Source organism: Pipistrellus kuhlii, unplaced genomic scaffold (genome assembly GCF_014108245.1).
Source record: "Pipistrellus kuhlii isolate mPipKuh1 unplaced genomic scaffold, mPipKuh1.p scaffold_m20_p_25, whole genome shotgun sequence".
NCBI classification, from domain to species: Eukaryota; Metazoa; Chordata; class Mammalia; order Chiroptera; family Vespertilionidae; genus Pipistrellus; species Pipistrellus kuhlii.
The window spans coordinates 1,670,524-1,691,501 of NW_023425524.1; the positions used below are offsets into that span (position 1 = coordinate 1,670,524).

The window sequence follows — 20,978 nt, forward strand, 5'->3', positions numbered from 1 at the left end:
GCATGTTTTTAGGAATTTATACTTCATTTAAGCTTCTGATGCATTAAATGGCAGAAGTAGGAAGAACTTGCTTTGATTCAAGTTTCCGGAAGGTTTTTAACTTAACTAGATGCAAATGACGGTGGCAGTTCACAAATCAGGTTGGTTTAGCCAAGCACATGAAAGCTCTGTATTTCTTTTTTCTTCCTGAGATCAGTTTTAAGAACTTTTGCAACTGTTTTCGTAGACGTTAGCTTGTTTGGAAGAGTAAACCTGAACGTGGTCAGGTCGTTTTTACACTGTATCTCTCCTGCAGCCAGACTGTTGATCTCCTCATGCAAGAGTCAGGATGTCGTTTAGAACATCCTTCTGCCACCAAATTCCGAAATCATGTCATGGAAGGAGACTGGGATAAGGTAAAGTGGGGCCTGTAGGGCTGTGTGACTGCTGCTAACATTGTGTATCTGACGTGCATGCGGTGACATTTCTGTTTTTCTCTTACGCCACTTTTTGCAGGCAGAAAATGACCTGAATGAACTAAAGCCTTTAGTGCATTCTCCTCATGCTATTGTGGTAAGAAGCGCACTTGAAATCTCTCAAACGTTGTTGGGAATAATTGTGGTAAATACACTTTTGTTCTTAGTTTCACATCTATGCTTATGTTAATAGGTTATTGCTAACTCTAGGCTTCTGCCTCTTATAAAAGATAAGGCCTAAAAGGAATTAAATTTCGTATAACTAAACTTGTAACCTAAGATGAGTGTTTATGATGTGCTGAAGTTTGAGCTCTGTATTTTTAAAATCATGTTTCATAAGTGTGTCTTTTGAACCTAACTTACAAATGAAGCGCAACACAAAATTATATTGAAAGACCATGCTTTTAGTGCTGTTTCATAGGAGTTCTATACTTCTAGAACCAAGGATAAATTATACTTTTAAAATATATTAAAATATTATTTAAAATACTGAATGTGCTGGTAAAGAATGTACTTGGGTTATGTATGTCTATAGGCCTTAAGTAGCTGACACTAATTTTTTTCCATCTTTGGCAATTATAATTATAGTCCATTCAAACCAACTCGATGGTGCGCTCACCATTTTCCATTCTTGCATTCCAGTTGTGTGAATTGACAGTGTCAAAGTTTGTCTAACATGTATGACTCTGGTGGAGGGTTTGTATGTGTATCTGACCATTGGGTTCTGCTTACTGGCCTTATTTCCCCAACAAGATCAATTCAGTAGTTTACTTGTTAGCCTCTTTCATAAATCTTAAGGAATCCTTTATACTGGTAGGCTTTAATTCTTCAGTAGACATTGCTGAGAGAGAGGAGGGAATACAATTTTTTCTAAGTGCTTGTGATTGGAAACCATGAAGAATCAGCTGCTTGGCCTCTTCCTGCTGGCTTTCTTACTTCTAGCTGATTGATTTGTTGTCAGAAGCAGTTTCCGGTCTGGTGGGGGAGGGACAAGGGTGAATAGGAAGTGAAGTAAGGAAACCAGCTGTTTGTTAAATATTAGTAAATGAGTGTTACTTTAGTTGTTTTTTTTAAGTTGGGTCAAACATCGATCTTTCTGCCTTTTTCTGTAAACCTAGCAGAGTCTCCTGGTTTTCTTTTTTGGGTTTTTAAAACAAATCTTAATTATAAAAGTTTTCAAATTCTTAATGTGATTTTATACAATTATATAATCCTAGAGAAAGGCCTTCAGATGAATTAAAGGTGCAAACAAATATGAACAAATACTGGTTCATTTAAATTGTCTTCATATTATCTTTTTTCTCTTATTAAGTATTTAAAATACTAAAATTTTAACTTGCTATTATTGAATCAGATGGTTGATAACTAATTAACTCATGGAATAATCAATTCCATGGTCAGTTTTTAAAATGAAAACACAGAAGTTAAAATAAATAAACATCTATATTCAAAAGGATTACAAATTTTCCAATGACTAAATTTCCCCCAATTAGTGTGTTTGGAGCTTTAAAAAGAAAAACAGCTAAGCATATTTTAACTGGCCAGCTTTTCATAAATTGTTAGCTCTGATGGAATGGAAGGTGACCCTAAAATAAAATCAAGGCATCTCAAGCCAAAATAAGAATCGGGGTTCTTTTCCCATCAGACGAGCTAGCACTGCTTCTATGGTGACAGTCATGAACTTGCCCATGGACTGTTTTAAAATAAGGATGTGATTTTTTGGGGGACTGTTTTCCTTTTTTAAGCTTCACCCAAATTATATCTGTAATTTAGTAGTAAAAATTTGCATAGGCTCACTTCCTCTTTTCCTTAGGTTTTTATAGTAATTTGAGACTGCTGTATTGGATTTAGATGATTACTGTATCTCATTAGAAACCTTCATTAGAACAACATGTTAACTGACTAAAGGTAGTTGTAGATAATAAGGAGGAATCCTTTCTTTTTGCAGCCTGTTCAGTCTGTAGAACATTCTAGGATCTAATAAAAGATGAAGATTAAATCTCTGGCTGAGCCTCACGCCATCAAACTGTTTAGGTATTTATTACAAAGAAAGGGGTTCCCGTTTTTATCTTACTTTAAGCATTGATGAATCAATTGCTTTTAAAAATGCAGTTCAGCATTTTTTTCCACCTTTCTACGTATGTTTAGTTTGACTCCTCTCCCCTCTTCCAGAAGATAATCTAATGTAAGCATGAGTTTGTAGTAATGTCTTAGAAGACAACTATGTGGTGGGGTTTTGTTTTGTTTTTTTTAACATAATTAATTTAACTGTATAGCCAGACACACTTGATGACTTAGTCTAGAATAAAATTGTATTTTACTTTTTAAACCTGAATGTGTTCATTGACCTAATTGCACTTCCCTTTTCCTACCCCCATATTTTTAAATTGTTTCCAATCAATTAATACTAGAAATAGCAGAATTTGCTCTGGATTTTCTAGAAGCTGAGCTCATGAATCAACATATTTTTAGTTTGGGTTCAAATATGCTTAGCCATGTCTGAGGAATTGGGTGGATACTTGAGGTCAATAACATAAAAACAAAAACAAAAAATCCTATATGTCTAAAAATATGTTTGATTCTTTATTTTTCAATATAATAGAAATATGCTTAACAAAACAGTTCAAATATTAATGTGCAAAAATGAAGTAGTTTATTTTAAAGTCAAATAGGGAGGAGTTTTAAGAGCCAAGGTTTAAATATAATTCATTTCCCCTTTCCTCTGAGTCATTTAATTGATATAACTTGGTTAAAACCTTGTTCCAGAGTTAGTCAGAACCACTACTAAGTTGGCTAAGAGGCTGTTCTTGATAAACAGACTTCCTGTGTATCGTAACTTTTGAGTTCTTTTTTTTCTCCCTCACATTGAGTTCAATGTCATTATATGGGAAGAAAGGATAAACCAATACAGATATTGGGTAGACAACGGCCAGATTTACCATATGAAACTACCTTTTAAGCTGTCCTGTTTACTTATCAATTTCAAGTTTATGTTAGATAGCAAAGAAAGAAACTGCTGGACCCAAAGACACCAGAAATAATCTAAAAAATTAGGAGTTGGGGAAACAGAGAGGAGAGTGCGCTTTCTCTTCTTTTGTTTGTTTCTTCATTTTACAAAACCAGGCGCAAAGCCCTGATCCCATGTTTCAGCAGACTCAGTAAATAATTTAACATCATTTTTGAAAGGTATTTATTTTCTTGAAAAACTAGATTTGCATTTTTGTGCCTTAAATTTTGGGAAGTGAAATGCAGTTTTACTCGCCATCCTTATCATGTGCATCAGTGTTTTCTCTCTCAACCACGTCTCTGTCTGTGCTGAGTCAGCAGCATGTTCTTTGCCATGTGCACCACCAAGATTTGATACCAGTTTCAGGATATTCTTTGTCTTAATCTGGGTAAAGTGACTCAGAGAACCGCTCTTGCACTGCTTTTATGGCATTCCCTGTATCCGGAAAATCGTGTTTATGTTGGCTTCTCTGCCTTCCTCTTCTCTCCTCCTCTGCCTCTGCCCCATAGAAAGAGAATAACTTGTTCTAGCAGGATCTTGGTGGGAAAATAAGGGGAAAATAGCACTTGGGACACTGTCCCTGCACACATTGGAATGGGAAAGAGGGTGTGCCTAGGACCTCATGATTGATACCCAATAAATAAATTAATTAAAAATTTGCCTTGAATTAAAAAAAGTTTTCCCCAAATTCCCAATTGTTAAGAAAACTTAATGAAGAAATGAAATGCAAATGCTGACACAGCTTCATGTGGCATTTAAATTTAAAAATTCTATAACAAAATATTCTCAAATTTGAATTGAAAACACTGTGATACAAAATTTTTATTAGTTTACTGATAAATGAAAATATATGAACTCTTCACTTCATAAAGAGTTGAAATTTTTTTAAAAGGATAAAATGGTGAGAATATCTAGAATTAACTTCAAATATATTTTGATTTTTTAGATTGCTTTGTTTGATTTAGTCTTCTGTTTTTGTTTTTTGTCACCTGATGGACTTCACAGTATTTTTTAATTGGGTATATAAAAGTGAACTTACAGTTGCATGCACAGCAACACTTTTTAGAGCATCTTAGAAACTAATCTGTTTCTGAAACGCTCATTTAGTCAGTGTAACTTTTGTGTAAAATTTGGTAAGTGTAATTTTTCTAGAGTGATAGGAGCTTATCTCATAGTTGGAAATTTTTCCTATTGGTCTTTAGCTATAGTTTAAGATTAGATTATTACCAAGCATAAGCAATGTATCTTATAGAAGATGTATTTAAATGTATGCCTGACTTATATGAGAGGGTTTGTTTTTGTTTATTTTATCAGCTGGTAGGTTATGTCTTTCTTCTAAATGTTCCCTAATATAAAATCTTGAAGAGCAGTTATATGATAATTTCTTCAAATCATTTTTTGAGAGAAGTATATTTTAATGTGTTTAAAGTAAGCATTAAATGCTTTTTAAAGTAAGCGGATTTGAGATTTTTACCACTGTCTCTTGGATTCTCTAAATATAACTAACATTTCCTATCTACTAACAAAGTTCTCTATGTATATCAGTTGGCTTGCAAGCTTCCCCAGTAGCAGATATAATGATAGTCCCTCTAAGCAGTGTTCTTAATTAGGTTTAAGGTTTAAAAGAAATTCCAAACTAGATATTCATAAATCTTTTTCTAGCAAAAAGCTGCTAAGATTTTTCAAGTTATTTCCCATCACTTTTAAGTTAAAATAATATAGTAAAGGAACATTAGAAAATACTAAAGCCTAGCACATTTCAGAATAAAAAACAACAACTAACTGTGAAAGTATTCCATAAGTTGGAAATGGTTTATCCTTTAAAGGGAAGGAGCTGATAATTGTCTGTGCTTCATAGTTAAGGGTATCAGTGATTAGATTGTTTCCAACCTGCAAAGACAGATATTGAATCTTTTAAAACCTTGGCGTTGAACCTTTTCTTGTCTTCAGAGTGAGTCCCATCAGATTGATGCTTGTCCACTTCAGTTCTAGGAAGCTCAGTCCTTTGTACACCAACCTTTAGTCCACTTGCTGGGCAGCTCTTCTTACTTTTAATGAACCAAAATCTGACACTTTGCAACTTCCACCTCATAGCTCTAGTTCTGCTTTCTGGTCTACTTAGTCCTTCTTCCATAGTGTGCTAAGTAATCCCTTCTTTAATGGAATTTTCTGTTTTTTCCAAAACCTGTTCCCTAAAATGTTCCCACTGCCCATTATAAAAGTCCCAGGCTTTTTTTTAGAAAGAAAATTTACAATACTGTAAATAGTTCTAAATTTTTATAGAAGAAATAAAATTCTAGGTGAATGTTTTGAGGGCAGAATTCATTCTTACCTGTTTTGATGTCATTAATGATCATATCTAATTTGAGATTATTCAAAACTGTTGTGTTAAGACATGGGATTGAGCAAAGTCACATTTAATGAATATACTGTGACCCCATTAAACCCAAATATTTTGAGTCATATTAAAACTTTTAAAGAAGTGATTGTCAAAGGGCGTAGTAGAATGGTTTCTACTGTTCTGTTTAGGCACAAACATTTTCTGAACCTTCCATCGACTTTTTTCCCCTGACTGCTGCTTTCTGTCATGTCAGAGGATGAAGTTTTTGCTGCTGCAGCAGAAGTACCTGGAATACCTGGAGGATGGCAAGGTCCTGGAGGCCCTTCAAGTTCTGCGCTGTGAATTGACGCCACTGAAATACAATACGGAGCGCATTCATGTTCTCAGCGGGTAAGGAGGCCTCGTCCTTAGGCTCTGGGGGTATGGAGGGCTGTGACTCTTACCAAGGTCAGCTTCCAAAGCTACATCTCTGACGTTTTTCCAAGATCTGAATATTGCTAAATTCTTAGGTAACACTAACCTGATAGATTCACGTACGGGTGTACCCCATATTAGAATAGAGAAATGTTTAGGTGGGTAAAAGGAGGAAGAAATATGTATTGCTCGTGAAAGACTATTTCAGAATCAAAAAAACAAACTAAATATGAAGGTATTTCATAAGTTGGAAATGGTTTATCCATTGAAGTTTCCAGAATTAATGTGCGTATATATATATTTCTTTTAATATATGTTATTGAGTTTTTACAGAGGGGGAGAGAGAGGGTAGAGAGTTAGAAACATCGATGAGAGAGAAACATTGATCAGCTGCCTCATGTACAACCCCTACTGGGGATGTGCCCAAACCTTTCAGTCCGCAGGCCGACTCTCTGTCTGCTGAGCCAAACCAGTTTGGGCCGTATATTCTCTTAATGTACACTTATCATGTACCAGGTTCTTGCTAAGCACTTCATATGTGCAATCTCGTTTTATTTTCATGTCAGTCCTTTAGAAGTTAGAGTGCCCAAAGGCTTGGTTCTGGACCTCCTTTCTGTTCTGTCTAAACACTCTTCCAAGGCACCCTCATTTTGTACCATGCCTTCGCGTACCATCGATATGCCGGTGGCTCTGACCTCCCAGCGTACATGTCTGATGGCTACTTGACAGTCTCCGTTCGGCTAATAGGCGCCTCAGTTAACTGTTCAAAACAAAATTCTTGATTCCAGTTGCCCATCCACCCACTTCACTCTCACTGACCTGTTCCTCATTTCAATAAGTGGTAAGACCTTTACCCACTTGTTCAGACAAAAAACTTAAGCCTCGTCCTTTTTACTTTTCAAATTACAAGAGAAAGTTGGTTTAGAAAATTCTAGAGGTGGGAAAAGTGGGCCAGCTGGGCTGCATAAGCTGGGAAAACAAGTTACAGAGGCAGAAAAGGGACCTGGAATTTAGGAGAGAAAGGCAAGGATAATGCCCGGGAGCGTGGGAAAGAAGGCAGGAAAGGGCCTAACTCTGAAACATCCCGGGTCTCCGTTTCTCTCACCTCCACATTTCTACCCGAGGTAAGCCATCAGCGCCTCTCCCTCCCTTAACTGCATATTCCACACAGCAGCCACAGAGACACCTAAGCAAAGCCGTCTATGAACCCATAAAACTGTCCCCTGGCTCTCTGGCAGGCTTAAAATGCGGAAACTCTGCCCCAGCCCACAAGGCCTGATCCTTCCCTGCCATCCGGGCCCTCACTCACTGCTGCAGTGACACTAACGTTAAGGCGTTTATCCTGCCTGTTCACTTCCTAGATGCTCTTCCCTAATCTCTGCAGAGTTGGCTCAGGTCCCCACCCAAATATCTGCTCCTAAGACCACCACCAGGCATTCTCTGTCACATCGCTCTTTATAGCATTTTTCGTTACATGACATGGCCCCTGCATCTAAAACAGGGTGGGGAGTGGCCAGCCCTCAAACCATATAAATAGGCCCGTGAAATCATTTGGTCTGGCCGTGCGACCACAGGTGGGACTCAAATTCAGTGAATCGGGGGGCTTTTTTCATAGCAACATAAATTTATATTAAGCAAACGATGTTATAAATACCCAAATGGCCCTGGGCAGAAAAAGGGTTCCCCACCCCTGATCTAGAGCAATAACTCACACATAATGAGTTTTCAAATATATATGGATAGGGTTCATGAGTCCAGAACATTTAGGAATACTCTACATCTTGAAATAGTCAGTTCTGCTGGATGTTTCAGTTTTGTACCTTACCGTATTCGGATTACCTGTTTCAGAGGTGTCTGATTTCTGTGTCGCCTGAGTGCCATTCCCATGGTGGACTTGCCTACAGATTAGCCGTAGCGGTTTTCTTCTGCAGTGAGCTTCTAGGCGTGGCCCTAGACTGTCGCACACAAGTAAGAGGCCCAGCGGTGATAAAACGTGGAGCTGACGTCATAACTCGGTCCAGTGTTTTCAGTTATGCCATGTGACTTCCTTTGAAACCTTAAGGTGTAATATTTTCAAAAGGGCGAAAAAGCCGTTGTAGGTTACTTCTACAAAATTTAAAAAGTAAATGATTTTCTCAGAATTATTGATAATAAATTTTACTCCCAAAAGGATAAACCATAATTTTTACAACATCCAGCTTAAATGTAATTACTCATACAGTTTTTTAAAAATTAAATTCTCATCAGCTAAGGCACTGTATACTGAACAGCAAGAGACGTAGTTCTGTTGCTGGGTGAAAGGCTATTAATTGATTTAAATGCCAAGTGCAATATGCCTTATGCGGTTAAGAAAAGGAGGAGCGATACTTGGGTTAACTGAGAGGTTTCTGGTACTTTCATTATCACATAGTAAGCTCTGTGTGTACCAGGTAGTGGACCGAGTACTTCATATGCTCATACTCCATCTCATTAATCCTGACTGCCTTGTTCCAGCCCCTCTACAAGTGAGAAGGACAGATTTGTCTGAGAACAGACAACAAATAGCAGGAGACTTATGGCCAGGCCTCACCTCCATGTTTAAATAATGCCTTCGCTTCTTTTACTTTTAAAGCCCGTTCTGAGAAGAGGCAGGACCAGATCAGGGTCACACTTCCAGCAGGGGCTCTCATGTGTTCTCCAGAGCCCATGCACTTAGCGCTATGCCTCCTGCGGCACAGATAGTGAGGAAGGAGCCCTTCCCAAATGTCCCGCTTTGGGATCGCGGTACCTTTCGCAGGATGGCACAAGGATGGGTGTCCATTATACCATTTCTTGAGTGACGTTTTGATAATCTCTTAAAGGTATGTTGCTCTGTTTAATTAGCTTAGTAACTTTTAAGGCTTTGTTTTGAATTAGCAGTGAGAAGCTGTTAAGTTAGCATGGTGGTTAAGAGCGAGGTCTGCAGCTAGTGTCTGGATTCATGTTCCTACTTTGCCTCTTAACTTGACCCTGAGTCTGTGACTTAAGCTCTTTGTCTTCAATTCCTCATTTATAAAATTAGAATAATAGGGCATACTTCATACAGGATTGTTATGAGCATTAAATGAAGTAATAATAGATGTTGAGTGCTTAGAACAGAGCCTGGCACACAATAAGAGCTATATATAGATAACGATTACAATATATATAAGAATGTGTTCGCAGATAATACATATTATAATAACATGTATTTAGCTATTTCTGTTATATTACATTTCTTAATTATATCCAGATGCCAGGTTGTATTGATGAGCTGGGTCCACTCCAGAACAACTTCTTGATCAGTGTTTCTTAGTAGGAACTAGCTATCTTGAGTAGCATCAGTTTTTTTCAATTGTTTCTAATCCAGAGAGAAGGACTTGCTATTCGGTTCTTTCCCTGTGGTATTTGTAGGTATCTGATGTGTAGCCACGCAGACGACCTCCGTGCGAAAGCAGAATGGGAAGGCAAAGGAACAGCTTCCCGATCCAAACTGTTGGACAAACTTCAAAGTAAGAGTCTTAATTTGTTGGTGTCTCTGCACTTGTCCTTAGAGAGAAACAGGTATGTGAGTCAATGAGGAGGGCTTGTGTCTGGACACACACTCATTGAATGTTATTTAGGGGAAGGTTGTAGCGAGGTCCATCAAGAGAACCCTGTGAAGCCGAGGTTTCCAGCTCTGCCATGGAGTCCAAGAAGCTAACCTCCGCAGACAGTGAGAGGGTGCTGGTCCCTTTCATTGGTTTTATGTAGCGATGCTCCCCATAAGATTCTGTTGTGTGGAAAGAGCTGTGGTCAGGCAGAAAATAATGTAAGCCACAGCTGTCAACCAGGAGTGTTGTAAATATTGTGTTTTCAATGAGAAGGCCCGGATTTCTTCTGTAAATTGTTTTACCCTCTCCTCAGCTATGTTCTGTGGCTTCCAATTTGGGGTAAGGGTTTCATTTTTGCCACATCTGTATATAAAAGACCTTTCCCTCTGTGCTTACGTCATGTTACTCTTTATACTTCATGGTGATCTGAGAACAGAGATCCTAAGAATCAGAAAACCATGTGACTAGGAGGTATAAGACATTAAAGGATCAGAATAGATTGGTATCAGTATCAAAATACCAGTTATACTTCTTGAATTTTCATTGGCATTAGAAGCAAATAGAATTAGGCTTGTTCCAGGATTTTGACTTGTTCTTTGTTAACTGGATTTTTTTCTTATACTTTTAGTGATGAATAGTCTCCCTCTCACACATTATCTTTAATTTTGTTTCCATTGTTACCACCTTTTCTTTTCCTTAATTTTTTAAGTATTTACATTGATTTCAGAGAGGAAGGGAGAGGGGAAGAGCGATAGAAACATCGATGATGAGAATCATTGACCAGCTGCCTCCCGCACGCCCCCTGTTGAGGATCGAGCCTGGGCATATGCCCTGACCAGGAATTGAACTGTGACCTCCTGGTTCATAGGTCAGCTATCAACCACTGAGCCACACCTGCCAGGTCACCTTTTTCTTTATTGATTTTTTTGTTTGTTGTTTAGAAGATCCACATAGTAAAGCCCTCCTGTTCAGGTATCTTCTGTTCTACTGGCAACACATCTGCAGACAAATAAGTATTCATTAAACTCATGTTACATTGCCCAGAACTGCTCTATTTAAGAACAATATCATTAGGGCAGAAGAAGAGTAACTATCTTATGTAAAAGTTTATCCTGTTTTGTTTTGTTTTGTTTTGTAATTTTTGTTTCTCTATTTAAAGCGTATTTGCCACCATCGGTGATGCTTCCCCCAAGGCGTTTACAGACTCTCCTGCGGCAGGCGGTAGAACTACAGAGGGATCGGTGCCTATATCACAATACCAAACTTGATAATAATCTAGATTCTGTGTCTCTGCTTATAGATCATGTTTGTAGCAGGTAAGAGGAAATTTAAATTCTGAAGTAGGCTAACATTTTTCAGGCTCAGATTGATCTTGAATAAGATGTTTCCGTTTTTAGTTTTGTCCTGTAGCTATAAAACAATTCGTGTCTGATTTAGCATCTGATCATAAGTAAAGCTAGAACTACTGAAGTTGAAAAGTAAGAAAAATGTGTATATGTTCATGATAGCAAACCACCCTGGAGAACTGAAGCTGGAAACCATGGGTGGTCATTTTCTTTCTCTCTCATTTTTTAGGAGCGGGTAAGGAACATTAGGTAAGAATGCCAGGGCCCAGAGCTTGCTGTCCCTATATGCCAGAGACCACTTAGTGGCTCTTTTTCTGGACATTATGGCTATTTTAACTTCGGCCCAAATTATTTCCTGCCCCAAAATACTTTTTCCTAATGCAAGTTCTGCTAAAAGTGGTTAGACTAACGGTGTTAACTTCCTGGTGTGGGTTTTGTTTTTATACCGACCTATGTACATTGTTTAACTTGTAAAAATTCAGGCTTCACTTTAGATGTTAGGACTATTTTGAATATAACTGTTCCTACTATTTTAGTAAACTCCAAAATGAAAACATGGCTTTTAATTTTTAAGATACTGAAAAAAACAAATTGTGAAATCTTTCAAACTCCAGGGAGGAGAGGATGGGGGGCTGGGGTACCAAATAGGAACAGCGGTAGTTCATGTGGTCAGTCTCTTCTCCAGACAACATGGAAGAACTGCTGGCAGGGGCATGGCTAGGAAGGACAGAAATACACAAGTGTGAGGGCTTTGGGAAACTGAGGAACTTCGGAATAACTCAAAATTACACACATGCACTGTGATTTACGCTAATTTTTTAATGCATAAGGTACTTTCACATGTAGTGAGTTCTCACTTCATTCTCCCTAGTTACAATAAAAAATAATAATTTATTTGCGCTATTGGCCTTAAATTTCAAGTGTTACTTAAAGTACTAGGTAATTACTTGGTGCATGTCTTAAATGTTCGAAAAGAAAATAATTAAAGATCCTTTTCCTTTATCTCTTTTTACTCTTTAACATTATTCTTTGACTTGGTAAGTCTTTCATTTAAATTGAATAGAGGTCGGAGGAGATAGATTAAAAGACTGTATGGTTTCTTATTTCATAGCTCCTTTAGGGAATTTGAGACCAGTGTTGAAAAGGCAGTTGTGAACCCAAATCTTTTCTTGGTTCTGGAGTTCATTGTTGGTGGAATGTACTGAAAGGTATTTATGGCAGACTTCATGATTCAAAAGTGTCAGTAGGTTAAGAGATTGCCTTCCTGTTGGGGAACTGAAATCTATGAGAGTGTGACCTACATTTTTCCTAGTGTTTGAACTTCTATACCAATACCTTTGAACGTAAATGATAGAAGATATTTGGTCTTCAAAAGAAAAGTCGATGTTTCTGATTATCTGTGGAGACATCCATTGATTGCTGCTGAAAAAAACTTTACTCCTTTTTAGAAACTATATTTTGGCATTGAAACTAGAAAACTACATTTTCATAAGCTAAATCTTAGCATTGAAATGAAATAGCAGCTCTTTTCTTTGGAAAATAGAAAATTGATTATGATTAAGTAAATTATAACTTTTTTTATAATCTTCACCCAAGGATATTTTTCCATTGATCTTTTGGAGATAGTGGAAGAGAGAGGGAAAGAGAGAAGCATCGATGTGAGAGAAACACATCGAATGGTTGCCTCCTGCATGAGTCCCAATCAGGGCCAGGGCTAGGGAGGAGTCTGCAACCAAGGTATGTGCCTATGACCAGAATCGAACCTGGGACCCTTTGGTCCGCATGCCGATGCTCTATTCACTGAGCCAGACTGGCTAGGTCTAAATTAGAACTTTTAGCCGAAACCGGTTTGGCTCAGTGGATAGAGCGTCGGTCTGTGGACTGAAAGATCCCAAGTTTGATTCCGGTCAAGGGCATGTACATTGGTTGCGGGCACATCCCCGGTGGGGGATGTGCAGGAGGCAGCTGGTCGATGTTTCTCTCTCATCGATGTTTCTGGGTCTCTATCTCTTTCCCTTCCTCTCTGTAAAAAATCTAAAATATATTTAATAAATAAATAAATAAATAAATAAGAACTTTTAAAATATCCTAATTAGTACATACCGTATTTTTCGGACCATAAGACGCTCCGGACCATAAGACGCACCAGTTTTTAGAGAAGGGAAATGAAGAAAAAAAGATTCTGAAACAAATAGTGCCCTAAAATATTTTATGTGCATTAAAACCCAACATCACAGTCATAAACACATGTAATCAACCCTGTAAAGTAAACAGCAGCATTTAGAACCATTTTAGAGCCGGGCAAGCACACAGACCACACAGAGCCGGGCAAGTAAAAAAACTTTTTTTAAAAAGTATATGTGTAGGCTATATTTGGACCATAAGACGCAGGGACTTTTTCCCCCCACTTCTGGGGGGGAAAAAGTGCGTCTTATGGTCCGAAAAATACGGTAATGGTTTTCATTAGATTATACATTATTTACATTTTTCACAGTTAATGTATACATATTTTTTGTTAAGTTTGACCAGTAAAGAATAGGGTTGCATTTTGTTTTGTTTTTTAATGACTTGGTGGGTTTTTTTCAGCAGCAATCAATGGATGTCTCCACAGATTGCTTTACAAATACTAATTTTTAAGTAAAGTATTATGTAAATATTTTATAGAAACTTAAAATGCTAAGGTTCAGTTTGATTAAAAAGCTACATTTTATTCAGTTTTATTTGGGAAGGTACTGATAATTTTAACACCATCTTAAATTTTTTTAATTTGTTGGGATACATAGGTAAGCTATCACTTGTATACATCCAAAATTAGTCTTTTAATAAGCAGGGAGCTATTAGTTTTTTTAAAAGATTAAGTAACGATAAAATAATGACAATTTACTATTTTAGTGACATTCATATGTAACTGATTGTCAATAGCCTGGATGATTAGTGCCCTGTAAAGTTTGTTTATTTTGAGAGAGTGTGTTAAAGCCAGAAGCAGTGATCAAAGGAGGGCTTAAGGGAGAAGAAACAACAGGGGAGCTGAGATGGTATTCTGTCTGCTTTGGCTCCCTAGAAACGGTAGGAAAGACGTGAGCCAAGGCCGAGCTGCTGTGGGCTCACATGGAAGTCAGAGAAAAGGGGGCTTGGAGGCAGGACCAAGGGACTTGCTCGGGACGAGCTGCCACTGCCCGCTGCTCTCCTAGTGGCAAGGCTCTGGGAATCCTTAGAGTTGAGGAGGAGGTAGAAAGTTCATGCCCAGGAAGGGGCCTGGGTGTGCTAGAGAGCAGCGGTCGCCAACCGAACCTCAAGGACCACCAGTGGGCGACGGCTGCTGTAGCGCAAGCCCACAGCAGGTCTTTGTTCTGAGGGGTTTATCTTTCTCCCGTGGGTGAGAATCTTGGGAGCATTTCGGCAGAATATTCAACAGCTTTCCAGGGGCGTTTTTAACTTGCTGATGCATCAAAATGAGCACATCGTTACTCTTTGGTCTGCTTTACTCGAGTTTTTGTTACTATATTTGTTCCCCTGACTTCATCTGTCCTTGGCGTTCAGCTCTGTGCCCTGTGGTTTTGATTGTGCATCAGTCCTTTTTTTTTTTTAAACAGAGGAAGGGAGAGGGAGAGAGTTAGAAACATCAATGAGAGAAACATCGATCAGTTGCCTCCTGCACACCCCCTACTGGGGATGTGCCCGCAACCAAGGTACATGCCCTTGACCGGAATCGAATTTGGGACCTTTCAGTCCACTGAGCCAAACCAGTCAGGACTGCATCAGTCCTTTTTAAAAATATTTTGCTACTCTTGATTTTAGATGTCTCTTAAAAAGAATAAATTGTAAATTTAACCAGATTTTGGGTTACTGATTTCCCCTAAGATTGCATTGACTAATGCATAATACCATCTTTTTTGACAAATCAATGTAAACTTGATTGTTAAGATTTACAAATGCGTTCATATCTTATTTTTTAAAGTTTTGGTCTCCAAAGAAGTTTTATCAGTTGTTTAACCTTTGTCATTATGATTAATCTGTTTTGAACGAATAATGATTTTTGGTCTTCTTTGTTTCAGGAGGCAGTTCCCATGTTATACGCAGCAGATCCTTACGGAGCATTGTAATGAAGTGTGGTTCTGTAAATTCTCTAACGATGGCACTAAACTAGCAACAGGATCAAAAGATACAACAGTCATCATATGGCAAGTTGATCCGGTATGTACTCTAGTATGAGTGTTTAGATTGCAAAGAGAGGTCATTTTCAATCTAATTGAGTACACATTTTTAATGTGTGCACATACAGATAATATTTCGCAAGAACCTCTTTTGTCATCTCTGTCATGTCCTACCTCTTTTTGTGTTGTCTAGATTATGGGTATGAAACTTATCAAAATTGTTGAGTGTGATATTCGAGTGATTGTAGTAAGTCTGTGTGTGCATTGTTTAATTTATTTCTCTGAATAACCCTCTGAGATACAAACATCTCTTTAAATGAGAAAACTGATACAGAAGCTAAATGTCCAGACTCTCACAGCAAGTAAATTGGAAGAGTTAGACTCAAATCCAGGAATGTTTTTTATTCCAGACCTGCTCTTAATGTCTTTTTTATCTCAGTTAAAATTTGATTTATGGGTTAATAAAGTATCCTTCTGTCACAAGTTAAAAAAGACTCATTACCATTTTGCCTTTTGAAATATTTCATTGTTTTGTATAATTTGTGGAACTTCTGTGAAACATACACACACCCCTTTTTATGTCAGTGATACATATGAACAGTATTGTATTCTGGATTTAAAATTCTAAGTTTTAAAATCAGATTTGTCATTGTGTGTAACCAGGTGACCTACAGATTTGTTGAAATAAGTATTTCCATTTTTTTCAGCCACTTGGACATTTATCAAGCAATCAAAGAAGTTCATGGCTCCAGATAGGTTAAGAAATGTATTTGGTTAGCAGTCCTTCACCTAAAATCATAAAGTGAATGGCCTTTAAAAAAAAAAAAAAATTAGAATTAGAATATATTAGCCCAGGATAAAGATCTTGGACTTCGATGTTGAAAAATAGAGAAAAGGATCCATAGAAGGAAATATTTTTTTAAAAAGAGATTCAAATTTGAGGACATACATCAAACTTGTGTATCTGTAATATGCTATGAATGAAGAAAGTAAGTAAGATCTAGTCTTTGCCTTAAAGCAGGTGTTCTTTAATTTTGTTGTACCATGTACTCTATCATTCTGATGACCTCGTTTTTAAATACATAAACCAAAACACATAGAAAGCCCAAGTGCATACTACATATCAATTACTAAGGAACCCAATTATAGTGAAACATAGTTATCAAAATAGTACAAAAACAGATACAGTATAATAATACATTGCTTGTTTATTAATATTTGAATAACAAATTATAATAGCAGATCTAATAACTACCAAAATTTTGAAGTAGGGATGAGCATAAGTAGTACTTTGAGATTTCTGCAACAACTATAATGATGGGAAAATATTTGAGACTTCCATTATTAACAGTGTACTAATATGTTACCTGATAATACTATCACTATACCTAAGTATCACACGATACACACACAGTTTTATGAGAGCACAGGAGCTTCCCGGGGAGAGCCCTTCATGTGAGCCTTGCTGTGTATCACAAGGAGAGACGGGAACAGGGCATTCTAGAAAGGGGAACGTTTCCTCACCCCCAAATATTATAAGAGAAGCATGAGTAGGTCAAAGAGAGGGAGATAAGGGTAGGAATCCAACCATGGCCTTTGAATTCTACTATTAAGAGCTGTGTGTGCAATTGGCAGTTATCCTCAGATCTCTGAAAAGAGCAACAATATCAAAGCTCTTCGGCTTTTTGCTAGCAGCAGTGTGTAAGAGCCGCTTTTGTTTGGACAGTAAGACATGTAAGTCTCAGGTGAAGAAGGAGTAATAATTATTTAGGCAAAGCTAGTTACAACTGGCCCTTGGTGAAAGAAAGCGTGGCAGAGCGTTTGGGCAGTTTGGGGAAGAGGCTTCGCAGACTGGGAAGTGAAGTTGATGAATTCAGCAGCGGCCAGATGAAGGGGCTCTTGTATACTTTGCTCAGAGATTCAGACTTCCTTCCAGTGCTGCCCAGAGTGCTTTGTCAGAATCCTGGTTGTGCAGAATGCTAATAGATGTTACGTGTGAAGGGCTTTTGTGGCCAGATCAGCTGGGAAATGTAGAGTTAATGCTTACATTTTAATCTGAGAAGTTGTGGGTTTAGTTTGGTGTAATGGTATTTTGCTATATCCAATACTATTTGAAACACTTGTGAGAAAATTGATGATCTTTTTGCATATGGGTTTTAATGGCTTAAAAAAAACAACTTAGAGAACCTTAAGATTTGAATTCCACTACCTAGTTTCTTTTAGCAGGTTTTCTTACCTTTGCTTCTAAAAACAAGAGTTTTTCCCATTTCCCCTGTCAAAATCTAAGCAAAGTTAAGTGGATTCCATGAACATGGTATTTCTACCTTGGATAGATTAGTATAGAGAGACTGTTCTTGTGAGAATATAATATTAATATCCTCTTTTTTTCAACTTTAGACCCAAGTCTGAAACATTGCTTTTTTTCCACCTCTAGTTAACTCCCTATATTTCCTGTCACATCCATCAATATGGAAGACAGAAATTGGAAGTTGTCTTTAAACATTTCTATCTCGTTCTGTTCTGTCAATTCTCTGTCCCAAGAATAATTTGATCCGACCTCTTCAGTCCCAATTGTGTTCATTTAGGGCATCATTTCTTAACTCTGGTTGTTGCATTGGCTTTTGAAGGGTGTCCTTATCCTGTGTCCCTTCATTCTGATTTGTCTTCTACAGTAGATTGTTGTGTGAGTTCTCTTCCTAAAGCCAAACATCATATATGTACTCCACAGCTAAAAAGTCTTGTGTCTCTCACTCAGGTTAAAATTTAAGCCCTGACCCTAAAATAAAGATGTCTAGGTCGTCACTTGCCACTCATGTTTGCTCTCTACAATTCATCCTGCACAGCTCAAGAGTATCTTGACTTGTTTAGAGTCATTCAACCCACGTTCCAATCCCTAGTTGTAAACAGAGGCAAGTTCAACCTTCTCTAAACCTTCATCTCCCTCTCTCTAGAGGGGGAGGAGAATACTTACCCGTCAGGTTTATGAGAATTAAATGAGATACTGATACATTCTACAACATGGGTGAACCCTGCAACCATGCCAAGTTAAAGAAGCCAACTACAGAGGCCACATGCTGTATGATTCATTTATATCAAATGCTCAGAACAGGCAAATCCATAGAGGAATGCAGTTGCCAGGGGAAGGGAAATGGTGAATAACTGAATAAACTAAACACCACTGACCAAAGACTGAATTTTAGGTATATATCTCAGTAAAGCTGTTTTAAAAAACAAGTAAGAGGTAGCACTTACTACTCCTGTTTTTCGTTTCCTTGAGAGCCCCCAAGGATATTGTCTATGTCATCTTCATGTTTCCATCTAGCACACATGTCCTGTGAAAGGTCCATGCTTAATCCATGTTGCAGCATGAACAAGTCTTTATGAAGCAAGCTTGTCAGAGCTTCAGGTGGGGTGAAATTGTGAAACCTCCTCAGATTGTATTATCAGAGTATGTCTTTGTAGCTATATAAAGTCTCATACCCACGAAACGGGCTTGAAGGATTGAACTAACCCAGCTGTCTGTTTCTCCTCCTAGGACACACACCTGTTAAAACTGCTTAAAACGTTAGAAGGACATGCTTATGGCGTTTCTTATATCGCGTGGAGTCCGGACGACAACTACCTTGTTGCTTGTGGCCCAGATGACTGTTCTGAGCTTTGGCTCTGGAATGTACAAGTGAGCAAGTTCCATCCGCGGTGTAGCCTTAAGTAAAGCATAGTCATCCTGCTCATTCTCACTCTGTGGACAAAATCACCATACTGTGCCTCTCACAAGCATAGTCATCCTGCTCATTCTCACTCTGTGGACAAAATCACCATACTGTGCCTCTCACAAGCATAGTCATCCTGCTCATTCTCACTCTGTGGACAAAATCACCATACTGTGCCTCTCACAAGCATAGTCATCCTGCTCATTCTCACTCTGTGGACAAAATCACCATACTGTGCCTCTCACAAGCATAGTCATCCTGCTCATTCTCACTCTGTGGACAAAATCACCATACTGTGCCTCTCACAAAAGGAGATGCTTCCCATGGGACCCGTGTCCAGAAATGTTACAAATTTAAAGATAGGCTAAGTATTAGAGTTTTTGGAAGAGTAGTCCATAATTCATGCTATTTACTGTGGTACTTTGTATCTCCAAAAAGATTTTATATTTCATAGTTTTCATAGTTATACACAAAACTTACCTTTCAAGTGTGAAGACATCAGCGTTAAATCAGATTTTCTATTCTAATGGCAATCGCACATCTCCCTCCCTGCATGGAAATGACTCAAAGATAGAGGACAAACTGAGTATTGAGATGTACCTAAAGATGATATGCCATAATTTTAATCCTGCTATGCAATGGTCGGCAAACTCATTAGTCCACAGAGCCAAATATCAACAGTACAATGATTGAAATTTCTTTTGAGAGCCATATTTTTTTAACTTAAACTTCTTCTAACACCACTTCTTCAACATAGACTTGCCCAGGCCGTAGTATTTTGTGGAAGAGCCACACTCAAGGGGCCAAAGAGTTGCATATGTGGCTCTCGAGCCTCAGTTTGCCCACCATGGTGCTATTTTATCAGTACAATTTTCTTATTGCTCAGTCGTTTACTTAAGTTTTAACCTCATCTTTTTATTAAAGAAATTTCTAAACATTAAGACAAGTTGAAAAAAGAGCCCAATGATCACCCATATGCCCACCGTTCTAGATTCAATAGTTGTGAACATTTGTGTGTACGTACATACACATACATACATACGGACAAATACGCATACATACACATTACACATATTTTCATATTCAAAACATGTCAAGGTAAGTTATATTTTACCCCTAAGTACTTAGCATGTATCTCAAAAAAAATAAATAAATAACATTCTCCTATATAACCAAGTGCCATTGTCTTACTGAAGAACATTAACTATAGTTCTCTGCTATCTAAGCTTAAATCCCAGATCATTCCCAAAGTGTCTTTATGCCATTTTTATCAAACCAGTATTGTATTTGGAGTTGAGTTCTGGGGGGAGGAGAGAGAGGGGGCAAGCACAAAATAGAATATATGGCTTTCTCAATAAAATAGGTTTAAAAGGAATCTGACCTAAACGATAAAAATTATTGCCATTAAAACTTTTTCCCCCCTCTCAAAAGCAGGGAAATGCAGTCATAATCCTGTAATAGAGACTCTTAACTTATAGCACCTGTGTAGTCTTCTTTTGAGTCAGTATTTTAATTTCTGGACAGTTAAACTATTTTTAGCTCAACTATTTTGCTGTACATGACTTTACATACTTGTTCTAAAAGGGTGGTCTTTTTTAGTCAGGTTTCAAATTGTTCCGTTAAATTTGTAGGTAGGTTCCAAATTATTAGCCTCATATACCTTACTCACTATCCTGAACATAATAGGAGAAAAAGCCATTCAGAACTTAGTGTATAAACTTATTCCTGGATAGAAAATGCCGAGGGTTTAGCTGTTGAATGTGTATTTGTGCTTCTAGACTTCTATTTTAACTGTTTATATCAGCCAACCCAAAAATAAATAGGTGAGAGCAGTTAACAGTATGGGGGAAGGATTTAAGATTGCTGAAGATTTTTTTCAGAGTAAGGGAGACATCTGGTTTTCTATTTTTGTGCCCTCATTTCCTGATCATACACTTTGTTTTCACTCTTTTTTTTTTTTT

General features: G+C 37.7%; 1 protein-coding gene across 7 annotated transcripts in view; it reads left to right on the forward strand.

Moving 5' to 3' along the window:
- The window catches only part of WDR26 (WD repeat domain 26), a 35,183-nt gene that overhangs the window by 2,271 nt on the left and 11,934 nt on the right, over positions 1-20,978 (forward strand). For 4 of the 7 annotated variants that reach the window (XM_036453425.2, XM_036453427.2, XM_036453428.2 and 1 more), the window contains 7 exons: positions 296-395; positions 496-600; positions 6,057-6,193; positions 9,629-9,726; positions 10,967-11,123; positions 15,209-15,347; positions 18,843-18,983. In XM_036453425.2, the coding sequence (XP_036309318.1) occupies positions 296-395; positions 496-600; positions 6,057-6,193; positions 9,629-9,726; positions 10,967-11,123; positions 15,209-15,347; positions 18,843-18,983 (877 nt within the window). The remainder of the gene's footprint in view (positions 1-295; positions 396-495; positions 601-6,056; positions 6,194-9,628; positions 9,727-10,966; positions 11,124-15,208; positions 15,348-18,842; positions 18,984-20,978) is intronic. The other 3 variants (XM_036453423.2, XM_036453426.2, XM_036453424.2) reach the window with 2 other exon arrangements.